Below are 20,273 nucleotides of genomic sequence, written 5' to 3' on the forward strand. Positions count from 1 at the left end.
TACTTCACCATATCACAAATTTTTTAAAAATGTTGTGTTAACAAAATTTTAGCATTGTTTAGAATTGTTTTCTTTTGTAGTACTCCTTATTTTAGATTATGGATTTCTATGAGAAGAAATTCATAGGATTTACAGACTGCCAGAGGGGTTGTTCATGGCACATAAAAGATTAATGTGTGCTTTAGTTCTAAAATTTTTATTGGTAAATGTACCTTTACATTCTTTTTAACTTTTTATTATGGAATATTTTGAACATAGGCAAAAACAGAAATAATAGTACAGTGGAACCTCCCTCTTCTTCCATATCTACCATCCATCTTCAGGAGTACTCAACTTTTTTTTTTTTAAGATTTTATTTATTCATGAGAGACAGAGATAGGCAGAGGGAGAAGCAGGCTCCCTACAGGGAGCCCGATGTGGGACTCAATCCTGGGTCCTGGGATCACGCCTTAGCAAAAGGCAGACCCTCAACCATTGAGCCACCCAGGTGTCCCAGTAGTTCTCAACTTGTGGTCAGTCTTGTTTCACCTATTTCCCACCACCTCCAATTAGTGAAGCAAATCCTAGACACATTATTTTGTCCATACGTATTTTAGGTTGTGTTTTAAAACATAAAGATTAGGAGAAAAATCCATCATGGCATTATCATACCTAAAAAGTAAGGTTTTTTTTTTTTTTTTAAGTTATAAAATTATTTTTGAAAAGATTTATTTATGAGGGAGAGGCAGAAAGAGTCTTATGCAGACTCTACCCTAAGTGCAGAGCCTGACATGGAGCTGCATCTTGACCCAGAGATCACAACCTGAGCTAAAACCAAGTCAGACGCCCAAATGACTGTGCCACCCAGGTGACCCTACAAAGAAAGGTTTTTCAAACATGTCAGTATTCTAATTTCTCTGATTATCTCATAGTAGGATCCATTTTTTTTTTTCTTCATAGTAGGATCCAAATAACATCTATTCTTTGAGATTGGTTGATATTTTTCTTAGGAATCCTGTTGTCTTTGGTTACTACTTTCCTTCCACTCTTTTTTTTTGAGCTTATTATAATTTATTAGTTATCCTGTGGAGTTTTTCATAGTCTGGATTTTGCTGAATTCTGTCATTGTATTTTTATTTAGTATATAATTCTGACCCCATATATTTCTACAAATTAATAGTTAGATTTGGGACCCTCATACATTTGTTTGCTCAGCCTCCTGTGAAATGATACGACAAATTACATGTGCCCAAGTAAGTAAATTAACATTTTCAGGAGACCATTAATCTCAGAGTATCTGGTTATATTTATTTTTATTATGATTTAATTCCTAAGTCTACAGGCTCTAATTACCCGTATTTTTTGATAATTTTTATTTCTTTGTATGACTTAGTTATTCGTAGGTACAGGAGGGAAATAAATGATGAAATATGATTGCTTTTTTTTTCCTGTGGGAGCATGATAAAAATCAGTCTTAATGTGGTAAATTGGCCTTGAAAAATTATTTACATCTGTCTCCTCATAGTTTCCAAATACCTCTGAATTTTCGGGTGTGTGGGTAGGATGATAGAAGGAAAAGTAAAAAGGGAGACCAAGTGGCTTTTGTTCATGGTTTCATCAGTCATTTTATTTGAAAAATGTATTCCACTAATTAACAAAGACAAAAGAGTTTTGTGGGTTTTTTTAAGATTTTATTTTTTTTACTTATTTTTTAAAAAAAATTTTTAAAGATTTTTTATTTGTTTATTCATGAGAGACACAGAGAGGGGGGAGGGAGCAGAGGCACAGGCAGAGGGAGAAGCAGGCTCCATGCAGGGAGCCCGATGTGGGACTCGATCCCGGAACTCCAGGATCATGCCCAAAGGCAGGCACTAAACCACTGAGCCCCCCAGGCGTCCCAGATTTTATTTTTTTATTTATGAGAGACACGCACAGAGAGAGGCAGAGACATAGGCAAAGGGAGAAGCAGGCTCCCTGCAGGAACTTGTAGGACTCAGTCCCTGGACCCTGGGATCATGACCTGAGCTGAAGGTAGGCACTCAACCACTGAGCCACCCAGGCGCCCAAGACAAAAAGTGTTTTTAAAAGCATTACTGTATATTGAGAATTTAAAGATTGCTTCTGTAAATAATTTTGTGGCAAATTCCTAAATTTTAAGCATTTGATATATGAAATTAATCTGTGCCTGACTAATCAGTAGAGGAGGGATCTAATGAAATTTTACCTATAAACGCTTGCCTCCAACAGTGTTTTTGCTAACCTCAGTACAAGATGATGTAACCAAAAATTCTGAGTATTCCCTAGACAAAAAGTTTTTCCATTTGAGGTTCATCTGCTGCTTACTTAATTAACTTGATTAACTTTGCTCTAACTCTACTTAGAAATTGTATCTTTAGATGGACTAATCATATAAGCAGCCTTTCTTCAAGTACAGAATAATTTCTTTGCATAACAGGGTTTTGTTTTTTTTTGAAAGAAAAGCTAATCTATTTCAGGATATAAATGACATATTTAAGGTAATACAGTCTTTTCTTTCTTGCCTGCCTTCCTTTCCCCTTTCCTCCCAACCTCTTTTTTTTTTCCCTTTTTTCCTCTTTCCTTCCCTCTTTTTTTTCTTTCTTTTCTTTCTTTCGGCCTGGTTATGAGTAAATAGTTACAAGCGCCTCTTTTGACATTTCTTCTCTTGTTGGTGTTACCATATTTATAATATATCTTAGAACTTCTCCTAAACTTAGCCTCTCAAATCCACGTTCCCATAGAGAGCAAAATCTTTGTTACCTCAGTTTGTGATAACGATCTGTATATTAACTTGAAGCAGAATTCACCTATAACCCACCCATGGGAAATTTCCCATACCCACTTTCTTCCTAATTCCCCTGCATTTGACCATCCTTTTTGGGAACTGAGTTTTGCTTTACCAACAAATCTGTCTGCACTTAATCTACCGCATTATGATAAAGTCACACATTATATCCTTTCAAGTCTTTGAACTTGGTTAGGGCTTTGTAGTTCTCTGGGGTGCCATGCATGTTGTCTTTTTAGGATTTTCATGTTAGTACATAATTATTTATGTGATTTTGTTAATGGACTAGCAGAAGTTCTTCCTAGGATATGTCCTGGTCATGATCTATGTTTGTAAAGTCTTGCTAGACCAGTAGTCTTAACAGATGACTTGTTAATTGAGGGTGAATGATGATTCCAGCTGATGCAATTAATTATTCATGATATGTTTTATTTTGATATTCCTATAAATTGTAATCTCAAGTTTAGTTGGGGTGATCTATATCTATCTATCTATCTATCTATCTATCTATCTATCTATAAAACTTGGTTGCAAAATTTATCAATTTTGTTTTCTTCATGCAGATGTTTCAACAGTATCCGAGGATGGCGTATCCTCCTCTTCATGGTCCCATGAGGTTTCCACCTTCTTTATCTGAAACGAACAAGTAAGACTATTAAATGATAAAAGTTACCAGGGCAGAAAGGCACATAGATGGTAATTAAGATTTTCTGGAGGTTGAAAGAAAAAAAACAAAAGATTTTTCTGGAGGTTATGATGATTGATTCAGTATTTTGGCCTTAGAGTACAGTTGCCATGGATAAATAATTGACTTTTATAAGATAGAACAAAAATACAGATTCTGAAAACTGAAAATCATGGCCCTAACAAGACATGACAGTTGTTTATCCCTTCTTCCTTCCGTGATGTTAATGACTCCTAATTTCTTTTTTTCTCTCTTCATGTGAGACAAGCATTCTCCTCATTTTTCTTTCTTTCTTTCTTTCTTTTTTTTTTTTTTAAAGATTTTATGTATTTATTCATGAGAGATACAGAGAGAGAGGCAGAGACATAGGCAGAGAGAGAAGCAGGCTCCATGCAGGGAGCCCGATGTGGGACTCGATCCCATTACTCCAGGATCACGCCCTGGGCCAAAGGCAGGTGCTCAACCGCTGAGCCACCCAGGTGTCCAATCTCCTCATTTTTCTTAAAGTGCTTCATTTTGATATTAGTATTAGTTTTAGCCCTATTATTCTTTAACATATTTGTTTTATTTAAAATTTTGGCAATTAAAAAAACCCATTGTCAGTTATGAAATACTTGAAAAAGAATTATATATTGTCCTGAATTTATGTATTGATATTAGGATTTTTTCATATATGTGTCAGGTATAAAATATTTTGTACATCAGTCAGTACTGATAATGAATGGAAATGAACTGATTTCCAATTTTTGAATATTTATCAATTTAGAATCATTAAAACTTTGCATCTTTTTCCCTCCTAACCTCTTGTTCGTTAGAGGTCTTCGAGGAAGGGGCCCACCACCTCCATGGGCCTCTGAGCCTGAACGCCCCTCCATCCTTAGTGCATCAGAACTAAAGGAGCTTGATAAATTTGATAATCTAGATGCTGAAGCTGATGAAGGTTGGGCAGGTAAGAGGCAAAATCAATTAAGCATTTTAGTTTTTGGGTTTTTTTCAGCAGTCAATCTGAGTTTTCCTTAACTTTAATAGGTGCTCAGATGGAAGTAGATTATACAGAACAGCTGAATTTCAGTGATGATGATGAGCAAGGAAGTAGCAGTCCTAAAGAAAACAGCAGGTAAGCTGTTGGAATATCTTCCACGAGTAATAGTATGAATTTACTGTTACAACATTATCCATTTATGCAGAGAGGGTTCATTAATAGTCATTTGTTCCTTTTTATAGAATTTCTACATTTTATTCTAAGATCTTACTGACTGGGAAGGTGATTAATAAGCCAAGTTTTAAAAGTACAGCTAATCAATGAATTAAAGTTTTGATGTTTCTAAAGAAAATACATATTTTAAAAAAGATGTTTAGTTTGGCTGTATAATTGGAGATATTTTGAAAGACCATTTCAAACTTGTTACTTGCTTGAATGGATTCATATTTACAAAATTGGGAGAAAAATTGAGGTACTATAGCTGCTTTCATTGAGTCTTTGATTTTTATAAACTTCAACAAGTAACATTAAAGTTTGAAAAAATGGCAACTTTTAATCTCTTCTCTAATATAGGGGCGTCAGAGTCAGAAATATATGGGTTATATACCATAAAAATTGGGCTGTTAAAATACAAGGAGCTTGCATGCATGTGTTAGTAGAGTTTTCTAGCCATCACATTGTAATACAGTGCTGTTTCATAACCAGTTGGGAGATACCTGGGACTTGTGATCTTAAAAAAATATTGTAGTTTGACTTCTCTTCTGTCACAAAGTCAGAATAAATTAGAATACAGGTGTTAATTATAATATTACTTGGATGCAGTTAGATGAGACTTTTTGGGCAGGGGGTGATAGAAAATAGTGGCATTATATTCTTTTGCCAAGTTGTGTGTAAGTGTGAATGTCCATATTTGACAACTACTCTACTTTTTATTTTGTGATGATAACCTGACCAAACCCATTTCCCACCATGTTTTAGATATATAGTATATATTTACTGAATGAATGAATAGCACCACTAGATCACAAAACCATTTCATTCCTTGATATACTCCACTCACCCCCACTAAAATTAAATAGAAATAATCGTTTTTATATAGACAAAATGCTTTTACTTACAGTGTGGTCTGTCCACTTTACTTTTTTATTCCACTTGGATTTTGATTCCTTAGTGAAGATCAAGGTTCAAAAGCCTCTGAAAACACTGAAAACCGAAAAGAAGCAGATGAAACGTGCAACACTAAATCATCTTCTCAGATACCTACCCAGCCATCAGTATCAAAAGGTCCCTATGGGAAGGGACCTTCATTTAATCAGGTTTGTTGGACTCAAGGATATCATTGTCACTACATGTACTTTGGTTGAATTAATTTTATAATCATAAAGTTGAAAGAAGAATTAGGAAAATGAGACTATTTTTTGTCTTGAATAGTTGTAGATCTAAACTATAATTTTATTGCATGTTAACAGGAACTATCAATACAGTATCTAAAATTATCAGGTAGAAACTAAAGTTTCACTTTTTTTCTTTTCTGTAACAGTTTAGTCCTATGAAAGTGGAGGGATAAACTTCTTTCCGAACATTGCCAAGTGCTCTATGGTTTATTGAATACTTTGTAAATTCTAATCAGTAGTCATATGTGAAATAGTATGCTGAATTGGGAAGTAAGGAGTAGAGAAATCTATTAGGTGTGAGTTATTTTGAAGAACATTGTTAAAGAAAGGAAATAATGTGAGTAAAGAGATTCACTTGATCCTGCTTCCAAGAAACAGCATTGCAAACTGGCTGTCATCCAGAGAGTCCACTTAATTCACGGTGTACTCAGCATTTATATGTTGAACTTACACAAAACAGATGGAGGAACTAGTCCCTTCAAGGGAATAAAAGTAGGTAGCTATCAATCTCTGTAAAATGAAAAGACATCAAATATCAGTTGCAATACAATGAGTGTTAAGTGTTGTGACAGAGCACACATAATTAGTTCTTAGAGCATTCTCTGGAAAAGGTTTTGCAAAAGATTTGGTACTTGAGGTGGGAGTTAGCCAGTAAACAAAAGAAAGAGAAAAATTTTAAGCAGTGGGAACATGTTCAGAATAGAGAACCATAAGAAAGCATGGCACATTCTAGAAGTCCCTGGTAGTTTGATAGAGGAGAGGAATAAGAGAACTGTGTAACAATGAGTATGCTATACGAGGAACTTTGAGTTTTATTCTTAAAGCATTAGTTCATTGGAGAATAAATTTGTGAACTCTGAAAAAGGATTTTTCAAGTTTTTTTTTTTTTTTTAAATAAAATTCATGTTTTATGTGACTTTAACTTACTGGCTTAATATGGGGAGTGATAATGCCTTTCTTATGAAAGAATAGAGGAGTATCCTATGCCATATCTTGATGTCTTGATTTGTGCCTGTCACTGATCTATCTATATATTAGCAAGTGAATAGGCTATGTATTATATTTGATTCCAATATGTTTTAGATGTTTCGTTTCTTTAGGTAAATCTCATACATTTAGGTTGCCATTAGGAAGAAATTAAAAAGAAAATAGGGCTTATGTAAATAAAATTTCAAAATTAAAGGCATACTTCTCCATAGCCAAATTATTACCTGTGGTAGAATTTCAGAATTCATACAATTAAATTCTGTTTTTTTGCAAAATCCATTTGAAATTCTGATCTTCTTAAATGACAGTGATTTTGTAGAATATAAAGTTACCGTGCAATAACTTTAATAAAGTTACTCTTTATTTAAAAAAGAGAAAAAGATGAAGATAGTTTACTTTTTGCAATCTTGTAGTGTCACCGAAAAAAATTACGTATGTTCAGAAATGTTTCCAGTAGATATCTTTTATGTTGTTATTTTGTAATAGTCCTTATTTTTATGATAGGAACGCGGACCATCTTCACACCTGCCACCACCTCCAAAACTGCTTGCTCAGCCGGTAAATCTTAAAATCTTATTTGGGGTCTGTCTGTATCATTTGATTTTATTTATTTTAAGGGAAAGATTTCTGTATGCTTCTTATTTATAACTTTTATGATACAATTATGAATTTTACCTTGTTAGCTTTTTGCGTATCTTTCTTTCTTCTCAGCTGATAGACATGGTCCTGATTTCACTAAGAAAATGAGAAGCAACTGTTTATCTCATTTCAGTGCCCTTATTATTCTGACTTCTTCCTGTCTTCCTTTTTTTAAAAAAAATTTTTTTTAAATTTTTATTCATGATAGACATAGAGAGAGAGAGAGAGAGGCAGAGACACAGGCAGAGGGGGAGAAGCAGGGTCCATGCAGGGAGCCCGACGCGGGACTTGATCCCAGGACTCCAGGATCACGTCCCCTGCCAAAGGCAGGCGCTAAACCTCTGAGCCACCCAGGGATCCCCTTCTGCCTGTCTTCCTACTAACGGGCAATTCTTACTATTTCTCTGGCCCCCCTCTTCTATCACTTATGGGTAATATTATCTCCCATCTTAAGAGACTTAAAGAAAGAAAAAAACGACCCTCCTTTAACTCTCACTACTGTCCCCCCCCCCCGTAGTTTCTACCCTATTTATCGGTTCTCCTTCATGGCAAAATATTAGTGAGCTATTTACCCGTACTATCTTCACTTTCTCTCTCATTAACCCTTTATAAGTAACGCTTTTCATCTACCACTATACCTTTGAAACTATTATCATGAAGGTCAGTAATGATTCCCATCTTGCCAAATTCAATTCTCTTGACTTCATTTTACCCAATCGCAGTAGCAGTTGACAATAGCTAATCTTTCCATCCTTCTTAAAAGACTATTTTTTTTTTTACTTTTGCTACATCACGCTATTGTGTTCTCTTTCTTCAATTTGTATTTCTTCCGGCCTTTAATACTTTTTGGTTGAGGGGGGTCTGTTTTGTTTATTAAAGATTTATTTATTTACTTATTAGAAGGAGAGAGGAAGGGAGTTCACACATATAGGAAGGGGGAGGGGCAGAGGGAGAGCGCTAATCCCAACTAGACTCCCCACTGAGCATTGAGCCCAGTGCGGGACTCAGTCTCACCACCCTGAGATCAAGACCTGAACTCAGATCAAGAGTTGGAAACTTAACTGACTAAGCCACTCAGGTACCCCTGGATGTTGGAGAGTTAAGGGCTATGTTCTTTTTCCTTTTTCTGACTGTATTCTTTCCTAGAGAGGATTTCATATATGTGCTTTTGGTAGTTAAATATATATTATCTGTAGCCCTTAAAGCTCTACCCTAACTTCAAGAGTCATGTATTTAGTGATCAATTAAGCATCTCCACTTGGATTTCTTCTTTTTTTTTTTTTTTTTTTTAAGATTTATTTATTTTTGATAGCATGAGCTCAGGGAGGGGTAGAGGGAAAATCTCAAGTAGACTCCCCTCTGAGCTCTATGTGGGTCTCATGATCCCAAGATCATGACCTGAGCTGAAATCAGGATTTGGTTGCTTAACCAACTGAGCCACCTATCATCCTTTCACTTGGATTTCTTTCTTTCTTTTTTTTTTTCAGAGGTAGGACTTTTTTTTATTACAATGCAGGGAAAATTGAATGAGGTGGATTCAACATAGGAAAGTTTTAATGAGGCAATCACTTGGATTTCTGATAGATATTGTCCAGACCATAACATTTTCCCCCCCATACACAACACCCATGCAGCCCTGCTTCTTCCCTTATCTTACCATCTTAGGTAATGGCATTATCATTCACCCATTTGCTCAGGTTAAAATCTAGAACTTTCTTCATTAATTTTTATTGTACATACAGCCTAATCTATCAGCAAATTACCTTACCCTTATTTCCGAATATATTCCTACACTGAGTACTTGTCTACTATCTGTTACTTTTCATTTGAACTATCCTAGTAGATCCTTAAAGGTCTTATTTTCCACTCTTGTTCCTCCTTATCCATCACCTCCATCCGAAAGAGGACTCTTCTGATCAAATTTATTGCTCAGGTGTTACCACTTAATAGGCATTCCCAAATCATCCTGCTGTGGTAGGCATACCTATCAACCATCACCTCTGCCAGTCATTTTCCTTGTAACCACTGAGTGCTCTTTATAGTATTTTTATATGCAAACAAGCTAAAACTAAACATCTAGAGGAAAATTGTAGAAGGAAATCTTTAAATTCAGGTCAACAGAGATGTTCTTGGATAAGACACAAAAAGCATGACTTAGAAAAAAAACATCTGTCAGTTGGACTAGAGGGCAGCCCTGGTGGCTTAGCGGTTTAGCGCCGCCTTCAGCCCAGGGCGTGATCCTGGAGACCTGGGATCAGGTCCCACGTCAGGCTCCCTGCATGGAGCCTGCTTCTCCCTCTGCCTGTGTCTCTGCCTCTGTCTCTCTCTCTCTATGTCTCTCATGAATAAATAAAAATCTTTTAAAAAGAAAATCTGAGGTGATGAAAAATATGTCCACAAAAAATATTACTAATACGTCTGACCAAGAACATGTCCTGGAATATATATATTTTTTTAAAAAAGAACAAACAAAAGACTCTTATCAATAATAGGATACATAGCCCAACAAAATGATTTGAACATTCACTTCACAAAACGAGATAGACAGGTGGCCAGTAAGCTCATGAAATGATGTTCACCATCTTTAATCACCAGGGAAAGCAAATTGAGACCACAGTGAGATTTTGTTGCACTTCCAAAATTTAAAGGGCTAGAGATACCAAATATTGGTAAGGGTATAAAGTAGCTAGCACCCTTATATATTAACTGGTGCGGCTATAAAACCTTTTAATCACTTTGGAAAACAGTTTGGCAGTGTTTTAATAAAGTGGAAAGATATACCTACCACATGAATAAGCAGTTCCACTTCTAAATATTTATCCAAGAGAAATGAAAACATATGCATTTACATGAAGACTTAGGCACAAAAGTCCATGACTGTTTATTCAGAGTTAAAAATGAAACATGCATTTGCACAAAGACTTAGGCATGAATGTCCATAACTATTTATTCATGGTTAAAAAAAACTAGAAGCAGTCCACATGTCCATCCACAAATGTGTCTGTGATGGAATACTGTCCAGCAATGGAATAAAACAGATTTCTGATAGACACCTCAAAACTGTTATCCTGAGCATGAGAAGCCAGATACAAAAAATATAATTTGAAGTAGTCATATGTATTGAAATTCTAGGAAAGATAAAACTACTCTCTATTGCCAGAAGTAGACTAACAGTTGTTTGGGGTTAGGGGTACTGGCAGATAAGACAACACTGTTAGTAAATGATAGAGACTGGATCATATATATATTTTTTTTATGTTTAGTCCAGTGTTTTCATCATACTAATATTTTCTCATTTGTAAGGATTCTGACTGGTTATGTGACTTCTCAGGTTTCTTCATCATACTAGCCATTAAAATCAGTATCTTTAAAACAAAAAAATTTTTTTTTAATTCCTTAACATTTCAGCCCTTCAAGTGCTCTTTTTTATTCTGCTTATTTTGTGTAGTTGCTGGCAGTGATTATAGTTGTTTTAAAACATATCAATTAGAAAGTAGATCATTAAAACTCAAGTCTCTCAAGCAATATCCCACATTCTACTATGGGTTATAGGTATCCATTTCTAGATCTTTTAATGAAAAGATTAGGAATTTTTCCTCCTTTAAAGTGTCAGCAGTAGTAGTGTTTCCACCTTCTTTACTTAACACCTCTGGCTGGCTGTTTTTGCCCTGTAAATGCACCTTTGTCTTCTCAGGGCTCACATGACACTGTTGTTGATCTTTATGGATTTTTCTCCCTCTTTAGGCATTCCATCTCTAACAGTTGCTGCTCTGAAAAACATTCATGTTCTAGATTTCTTTCATGTCTAAATTTAGATTTTGAAATTCGTGTTATGACAGCTTCTAATTTTATTCAACAAATGCTATATGAGCAATAATGTCTACCACAAAAATAGGTATATGGCCTAGATTAATTTTTCTTGTCTAAGTTTGAGGAATTCTCTAAATTTAATATTTTCCTTATGTTGCTACTTGTTTGCATTTTATTAGGTATGTTTTATCAGAAACACTAGTGGCATTTTGCAGAATTTTTCCTTCCTTCTTCATGTCTGTGGTATCCATTGTTGGATGGAAATAGATCTGTCATAGTCATCTGATAATTTATCGTAATGTTTCAGCATCCTCCTCCAGACCGACAGACAGTACCTGGAAGACCAGGCCCTTTCCCCCCCAAGCAGCAAGTACCAGATGAAGATGAAATATGGAAGCAAAGAAGACGACAACAGTCAGAACTTTCTGCAGCAGTGGAACGCGCTCGAAAGCGGCGTGAAGAGGAAGAGAGAAGAATGGAAGAACAAAGGAAGGCAGCATGTGCAGAGAAGCTGAAACGATTGGATGAAAAACTTGGCATAGTGGACAAACAGCCATCTCCAGAGGAGATTAGAGAAAGGGAACGAGAAAAAGAACGAGAGCGTGAGAAAGAACTTGAAAGAGAACAGGAACGGGAACGAGAGAAGGAGAGGGAAAAAGAAAGGGAGAGGCAACAGGAAAAGGAGAAAGAACTGGAGAGAGAGCAGGAAAAACAGAGAGAACTGGAAAAGGAAAGAAAGCAAGAAAAAGAGAAAGAACTAGAACAACAGCAGGAAAAGGAAAAAGAACTGCAAAAGATCAAGGAACAGGAAAAGGAATGTGAGTTGGAGAAGAAAGAAAGGGAAAAAGTGGAGGAAAAAATTGAACACAAAGAACCTACATTAGAGCCTATGGTAGAAAAACCAGAAAGTGAAACCAACTGTAATAAAGGTATGAGAGTCCTGTTTGTTCTTACGTTAGCTTATAAAGGCTTCATAATACTTCTCTGGTGTGGCTGTTTGTGTATTTTAATATATGTATATAATCCAGATGTGAGTAATTGAGGGTTGGTTTTTTTTTGTGTTTAAGATTGATTTTATTATTTATTTTAAAAAGACAGAGATTGAGCCTGCACACGTGTGAAGGGGTGGGGGCAGATGGAAAGGGAGATAGAGAATCTCAAGCAGATTCTCCATGGAGTGCCCAGTCCAACGGTGGGGTGGATCCCAGGACCCTGAGATCATGACCTGAGCTAAAGTCAAGAGTCAGACACTTAACCAACGGAGCTACCCAGGTGCCCAAATTGAGTTTTGTTGCTTTTTTTTTTAAAAAGAAGTTGAATTTCATTGGATATTTTAATATACTTTTTTCCGATAATTTTTATTTTGATAAAATACACGTAATATGAAATTTAGCATCTTAATCATTTTTAGGTGTACAGTATCAAATACATTCATAATGTGCAATCATTACCATTGTCCATCTCTAGAACTCTTTCCATCCCATAAAACTGAATCTCTGTCTTACTAAACAGTAGTTCCCTATTCTCCCCTCTCCTCAGCCCCTGGCCACCACTATTCTAATTTCTTTCTCTGATTTTGACTGTTCTCAGTGCCTCGTACAATGTTTATCTTTTTGTGACTGGCTTATTTCATTTAGTATAATGTCTTCAAAGTTCTTTTCGTACTGCAGAATTTTCATCCTTTTTTAGGTTAGTAATCTATATATAAAACCACAGTTTGCGGGGATCCCTGGGTGGCGCAGCGGTTTGGCGCCTGCCTTTGGCCCAGGGCGCGATCCTGGAGACCCGGGATCGAATCCCATGTCGGGCTCCCGGTGCATGGAGCCTGCTTCTCCCTCTGCCTGTGTCTCTGCCTCTCTCTCTATCTCTCTGTGACTATCGTAAATAAATAAAAATTAAAAAAAAAAAAATTTAAAACCACAGTTTGCTTATCTTTGTTGACAGGCACTTGGGTTGATTCCATATTTTACCTATTTTGAGTAATGCTTTTGTGAATGTGAATGTACAGATATCTTGTTGAGACTTTGCTTTCATTTCTTTGATTACATACTCAGAGATGGGATTTTCAGATTACATGGCAATTCTATTTTTAATTTTTTGAGGAACCACCATACTGTTTTTCACAGCAGCTTTACCATTTTACATTTCCACCTACAGTACGCAAGGGTTCTAATCTCCCCACATCCTCACCAACGTTTGTTATTTTCTATGGGTTTTTTGATAGTAGCCTTCCTATTAAGTGTAAAGTGATATCTCACTGTAGCTTTGATGTACACTGTAGCTTTGCTGATGATTAGTGGTGTTGAGAATTATTGTGTTTTTTGGCCATTTATGTATCTTTGGAGAAAAGTCCAAATCCTTTGTTCATTTTTTTAATCAGACTGTTAAGTTTTAGGAGTTGGCTATACATCCTAGATGTTAATCCCTTACCAGATACATAATCTGCCAATTATGTCTCTCTTTACATAGGTTGCCTTTTAACTGTGGATATCCTTTTCATACACAAAACTTTTAAGTTTTCATGAAATTATTCTAGTTTTTGTTGCCTCTGGCCTTTGGTGTCAAATCCACGAAGTCATGGCCAAATCTAATATCGTGAAGCTTTTTCTGTTTTCTTCTAAGAGTTTGATAGTTTTATGTCTTACATTCATATTATTTATTTATTTATTTAATCTTTTACCTATTTAGAGTTAAGTGTTATACATTGTGTTAGGTAAGGGTCCAGCTTCATTCTTTTGCATGTGGACATTCAGAATTGTTGGAAATACTATTGTTTTCCCCCATTGAATGGTCTTTAGCAGCCTCTCCTAAAACTAAAATCATTCTACCATGTATGCGACGGTTTATTTTTCAATTTTTTTTTATTTTTAAAAAAGATTTATTTATTTATACATGAGAGACACAGATTGAGAGGAGAGGCAGAGACACGGGCAGAGGGAGAAGCAGGCTCCCCACAGGGAGCCCAGTGCAGTACTTGATCCCAGATCCGGGGATCACCACCCGAGCCAAAGGCAGGTGCCCAACTGCTGAACCACCCAGGCATCCCTATACGATGGTTTATTTTGGGGTCTTGATTCTATACCAGTGATCTATCTGCCTGACTTTATATTGGTGTCATACTGTTTTTATTACTGTAGCTTTGCCATATGTTTTTATTTTTTGTCTTTTGAAAGATTTGATTTTTTCATGAGAGAGACGGGGGGGGGGGGGGGGGGGGCGGGCAGAGACACAGGCAGAGGGAGAAGCAGGCTCCATGCTGGGAGCCTGATTTGGGACTCGATCCCGGGACTCCAGGATCACGCCCGGGGCTGAAGGCAGAAGCTAAACTGCAGAGCCACCCAAGGATCCCCTTGCCGTATGTTTTTATATCCAGGTATGTGAGTCCTCCATCTTTGTTACTTTCTTTTCCATGAAGGTTTTGGCTATTCTGGGTCCCCCTGAGAGTCCATATGAATTTTAAGATGGATGTTTCTATTTCTGTAAAGAAAGCAATTGAGATTTTGATAGGGGTTGCATAAGTATAAGTTGCTTTGAGGTAGTATTCATAATGTTAACAATATTAAGTTTTTTGTTCTGTAAACATGGGGTGTGTTTCCATTTATGTCTTCCTTAATTTCTTCCAGCAATATTTTGTAGGTATAAGGCTTTTCCTCTTTGGTTAATTCTTAAGTATTTTAGGGGTACCTGGCTTGCTCACTTTGGGGAGTGTGTAGCTCTTGATTTCAGGGCCATGAATTCAAGCCTCACATTGGGTGTAGAGATTACTTAAATAAAAACTTTTTAAAAATTCTTAAGCATTTTATTCTTTTTGATCCCATTGTAAATGGAATTGTTTTTGTAATTTCCTTTTTTAGATCATTATTGGTATACTAGAGATGCAGGTGATGTGAGCAGATGATACAATCTTATATAGAGTAATATACTATATAGATTTATACCATAAATCTCAAGGGATCCAGAATAGCTAAAACCATCTTGAAATAAAGTAACAAAGATGGAGGACTCCCACATTGGGATTTAAACTACGAAGTTTGTTTTTTAGGAATTTGTTCATTTCATCTTGGCTTTCCTATTTGTTGGTATACAGTTATCCATAATATTCTCATAATCATTTTTATTTCTGTAGAATTAGTGGTAATATCCCAATTTCTAATTCTGATTTTAGTAGTTTCAGTCTTTTCTTTTTTTGCCTTAGATGACCTACCTAGTTAAAGTTCTGTCAATTTTGTTGATCTTTTCAAAGAACCCACTTTTAGCTGCATTAATTTTCTCTATTTTTGTATCTCTGTATTGATCTTTTCTGCCTTTCTGCCAGTAACCTTGGGTTTACTTTGTTCTTAATCTCTTTTCTTACGTTGTAACACTGGGTTTTGGATTGGAGATCTTTTTAATGTAAACATTTATAGCTATAAATCCCACACCCTCTTTGTATTTCTTTTGCTGCATTCTATAAATTTTGGGATGTTATGTTTTTTGTTTTCATTCATCTCTTGAGTATTTTCTAATTTCCCTTGTCATTTATTCTTTGATCTCTTAGTTAAGAGTTTCGTTTAATTTCCACAGATTCATGAATTTTCCTGTTTCACTCTCCCCTTCCCCCCATTTTTTTTAAAAGATTTTATTTATTTATTCATGAGAGACACAAAGAGAGGCAGAGAAACAGGCAGAGGGCAGGCTCCATGCAGGGAGCCCAAGGTGGGACTCGATCCTGGGTCTCCAGGATCATGCCCTGAGCCACCCAGGCTCACTTATCTTTTTTGATTTCTAACTTCATCCCATCATGGTTAGAGAAAATATTTCATATGAGATTTATCTTTTTAAATCTATTGAGCATTGATATTGTGGCCTAACATACAGTCTTGTCTTGGAAAATATCTTATGTGCACTTAAGAAGAATGTGTTGGTTTATTGTATTTAGTCCTTTGTTTCCTCACTTACCTTCTGTCTAGTTCTATCCATTATTGAGAATAAGGTATTGAAGTGTCAAACTATAAAAGTATAAGTCTTTCCCTTCATCTCTGTCAGTATTTTGCTTCATATATTTTGATGGTCTGTTCTTGACACATACCTTAAATATGTGTAAATAGGTGCCCACCTGGGTGCCTCAGTGGTTGTCTGTCTTCAGTTCATGTCATGATCCCAGGGTCCTGGGATCAAGTCCTGCATACTCCTCCCTCTGCCTTTGTCTCTGGCGTTCTCTCTCTCTCTCTCATGAGTAAAAACATAAACTTTTTTTAAAAAAATTAAAAACAAATGTGTAAATATTTATAGTGGCTATATCTTGCTGCGCTGAACCTTTTATTAGTATATAATGTCCTCCTTTGTCTCTTGTAAAACTTTGAATACAAAGCCTTGCTTGTCTGATATTAGCGTAGCTGATTTGGTGTGTTGCTCTCTTGGTTTCTATTGTTAATGAAGTATCTGTTCATCTTTTCAATTTCAGTCTGTGTCTTTGGGATCTTAAATGTGATTCTTGGAGATAACGTAGTTGGATCACATGTTTTTATCAATTTGGGACTTTGTTTTTTGATTGGAATCTAGTTCAATTTATTTAAGTGTTGATTAGAAGGGATTTATTTCTGACATTTTGGTATTTGGTTCTTATATGCCTTATATCATTTGTTTCCCTTGTTTCCTGCATTACTGCCTTCTGTGTTTAGTTGATTTTTCGTTGAATCATGTTACATTCTTTTCTCATTTCCTTTTGCTTCAATTCTGTATCTACTTTTCTTTGTTTTTACAACGGGATTACATAAGCATCCAAAAGTTGTAACACTGAATTTATATCATCTTAACTTTGATAATATACAAAAACTTGTTCTTTTTCCTTTAACAGTTCCATTTGTATTCCTTTTGGTTGTTGATGTCACAGAATTACAGCTTTTTACTTCGTATCCCCAGAAACAAACTAATAATTATTTTAAATGCATTAGTTTCTTAAATCATGTGGAAAACCGTGTAGACTTACAAACCAAAGCATAGTGTTATTAGCTTTTAGACTAATGATTACTTTAAGAAAAGTATTCATTTCTTAAATCATGTGGACATAATGTCTATATGTATTTGCCTTTATTAAGATCATTATTTTGTCATGCAGTTTTGGTTTACTGTGTGCGATCCTTTCCTTTTTTACCCTGCAGGACTCCCTTGAGCATTTGTTGGAGGGCAGGCCTTGTGGTAATGAACTCTTTCATAGATTTATCTGGAAATATTTCAAATCTTTCAGTTTCTCCCTCATTTTTGAAGAGCAGTTTTGCCAGAGAAAGGATTTCTTGGTTGATAACTTTTTTTCTTTTAATATTTTGTGATGATTTGTAACCTTTAATCTTTCTGATGAGAAATCTGATTGTTTTACTGAGAATTCCTTGTATGTGACCTCCTTGGTGCTAACCTTCTAGTTTCAAGATTCTCTCTTTGTCTTTTTAAAGTTTGATTATAATGTGTCTCAGTTCTTAGAGCTTCTTAGAAGTTATATTCACGTTATCATCAAATTTGAGATGATTTTGGCCATTAATTTCTTCAAATAGTCCCTCTGTCCTTTGTCTCTCTCCTTCTGGACTCCCTCAGTGTGTACATTTATTCTGTTGATCTTGTTTTATAGATACCTAAAGCTCTGTTTTTGTTATTGTTGTTCTGTTCCTCAGACTTCATAATTTCCATCGTCCTATCTTCAGGTTTGCGAGTTCTCTGTTCTCCTTGCTCATATGTGGGTTTAAATGTTAACCGGGTGGGCACCTGGGTAGTTCAGTTGGTTAGGCATCTGACTCTTAGTTTCAGCTCAGGTCATGATTTCATGGGTTGTGGGATCCAGCCCAGCATCAGGCTTCAGCTCGTGCGGGGGCGGGGGTCTACTTGAGGATTCTCTCCTGTTGCCACTCCTTTTTTTTTTTTTTTTTAATTTTTATTTATTTATGATAGTCACACACAGAGAGAGAGAGACAGGCAGAGGGAGAAGCAGGCTCCATGCACTGGGAGCCCGATGTGGGATTTGATCCCGGGTCTCCAGGATCGCGCCCTGGGCCAAAGGCAGGCGCTAAACCACTGCGCCACCCAGGGATCCCCTGCCACTCCTAATACACGTACACCCACTCACTCAGGCACTCTCTCTTTCTGGTAAATCTTTTAAAAAATACATGAGGTGGGGGCTGTGTAGCTGATACTGTGCTAAGAACTCTAATTGATATCAACTGCAGTTTTATCCTCCAAGCCTTCCCTTGAAAGTTGCATGCCTTTAATAGACTCTGGAGTTGAGTAATTAGATCAGACAGATTGTGCCAGTGCAGTTTTGTTGTCTGGGTTGGGAAAGAGATGTTTGGTGTTTCCTTCTCCGCCGTCATCTCCAGATACTCTGTGTCTTATATAAAAGGGTGTGAAGACAACATTTGCACTATAAAACATGCACTAGAGCCATTTTTTCTTATTTTATATTTACAATAAAGGGTGTTGAAAGAAACAAGTTACTGGGTTTGGGGAAGGATAATTGTGGAGTTATTCTGCAAGGAAACAAAGTCTCTCTTGTGTTTCTTAAAGTTGTTAGATGAACTTCAGTTCTGTTTTGTCTGCAAAATTGTGTTGGTTTCATAGTCACATATACTCATCTTCTACTTTTTTCTGATTCTAAGACATTTAAGTTTTCATTTGTATACCTATATTAATACTTCCAAAACTTTAGTTGAATAGAGCTTAATGGAAATTTTGGGATTGTTATAATTAAATGACTACATCCAGTTCATGATTTCAGATTTGTTTTTCTGCCTGTTTAAATATAAAAGCTTTCAAGTGTAGTTGATATGCTTACCAGACTGTAATTATTCTTTAAACAAAAATTTTCTGGCTGTAATCAACGCTTTTGTTTTTCTCCTCATTGGCTTATAAACTAATTAGCAGAATTAAAATATAGTGTTAAACCTTGCTCTGAAGTGTGGTAAAGCTCATTCTTAAAGAACAGCTTAACAGTGACTTAAAATAGAAATAGGTCAATTTCACTATTCTCTGATATAGAAATACTGAAACTTTGTTTTTATCTCAAAACCTATGGTCTTTCTACAAGACCCTGCTGCTTGAAATACATAGAGCTATTTAAAATTTTCCTTTAATTTTGTATTTATACGTAGGCTTGTCATCAAATTTGGCTCTTAACGTAACCATAAAAGGAGTGATACTTTAACTTTTTTTAGTGAGATAAGGCCCAGCCAGATTTCATAAATTTTCATATTAATGCATATAGAGATAATTTGATATTGATAATGGGCTTTTATTATATTATAAACACAGATTGCTGATAATACTAAAAAAGTAAAGTTTTTCACTATAGGGATGAAAAATGGGGCACTTGGGTGATGCTCAATCCGTTAACTGTCTGCCTTGGGACTCAGGTCATGATCTCAGGGTCCTGGGATCAAGCAAACCCTGAGTCTGGCTCAGCGCTCCATGAGAAATCTGCTTGAGATAAAATCTTTTTAAAAAAAAGGTGGGGGGGACACATGGGTGGCTCACTGGTTGGGCATCTGCCTTTGGCTCAGTACCTGATCCCAGGGTCCGGGATCGAGTCCCACATCGGGCTCCTTGCAGGGAGCCTGCTTCTTTCTCTGCCTTTCTCTCTGTGTCTCTCATGAATAAATAAATAAAATCTTAAAAAAGAAAAAGAAAGAAAGAGAGAGAGAGAAAGAAAAGAAAAGAAAAGAAAAGAAAAATCTGCTTAAGGATTCTCTTTCTCCCTCTCCGTCTGCCCCTTACCCTTCTCATGCACACACTCTCTCAAGTAAGTAAGTAAGTAAGTAAGTAAGTAAATAAATAAATTAATTAATTAAATAATTTTTTAAAAATGAAAAATGGGGCAGCCTGGATGGCTCAGCGGTTTAGCGCCACCTTCAGCCCAGGGCATGATCCTGGAGACCCAGAATCGAGTCCCACGTCAGGCTCCCTGCGTGGAGCCTGCTTCTCCCTCTGCCTGTGTCTCTGCCTCTCTCTCTCTCTCATAAATAAATAAAATCT

At 36.1% G+C, this 20,273-nt stretch overlaps 1 protein-coding gene across 39 annotated transcripts in view; it reads left to right on the top strand.

Moving 5' to 3' along the window:
- PRRC2C (proline rich coiled-coil 2C) overlaps positions 1-20,273 on the top strand; it is a 101,679-nt gene that overhangs the window by 37,864 nt on the left and 43,542 nt on the right. For all 39 annotated transcript variants that reach the window (XM_026003299.2, XM_026003291.2, XM_026003304.2 and 36 more), the window contains exons 7-12: positions 3,346-3,428; positions 4,283-4,416; positions 4,497-4,584; positions 5,621-5,765; positions 7,335-7,388; positions 11,587-12,208. In XM_026003299.2, the coding sequence (XP_025859084.2) occupies positions 3,346-3,428; positions 4,283-4,416; positions 4,497-4,584; positions 5,621-5,765; positions 7,335-7,388; positions 11,587-12,208 (1,126 nt within the window). The remainder of the gene's footprint in view (positions 1-3,345; positions 3,429-4,282; positions 4,417-4,496; positions 4,585-5,620; positions 5,766-7,334; positions 7,389-11,586; positions 12,209-20,273) is intronic.

Source organism: Vulpes vulpes, chromosome 13 (assembly GCF_048418805.1).
Source record: "Vulpes vulpes isolate BD-2025 chromosome 13, VulVul3, whole genome shotgun sequence".
NCBI classification, from domain to species: Eukaryota; Metazoa; Chordata; class Mammalia; order Carnivora; family Canidae; genus Vulpes; species Vulpes vulpes.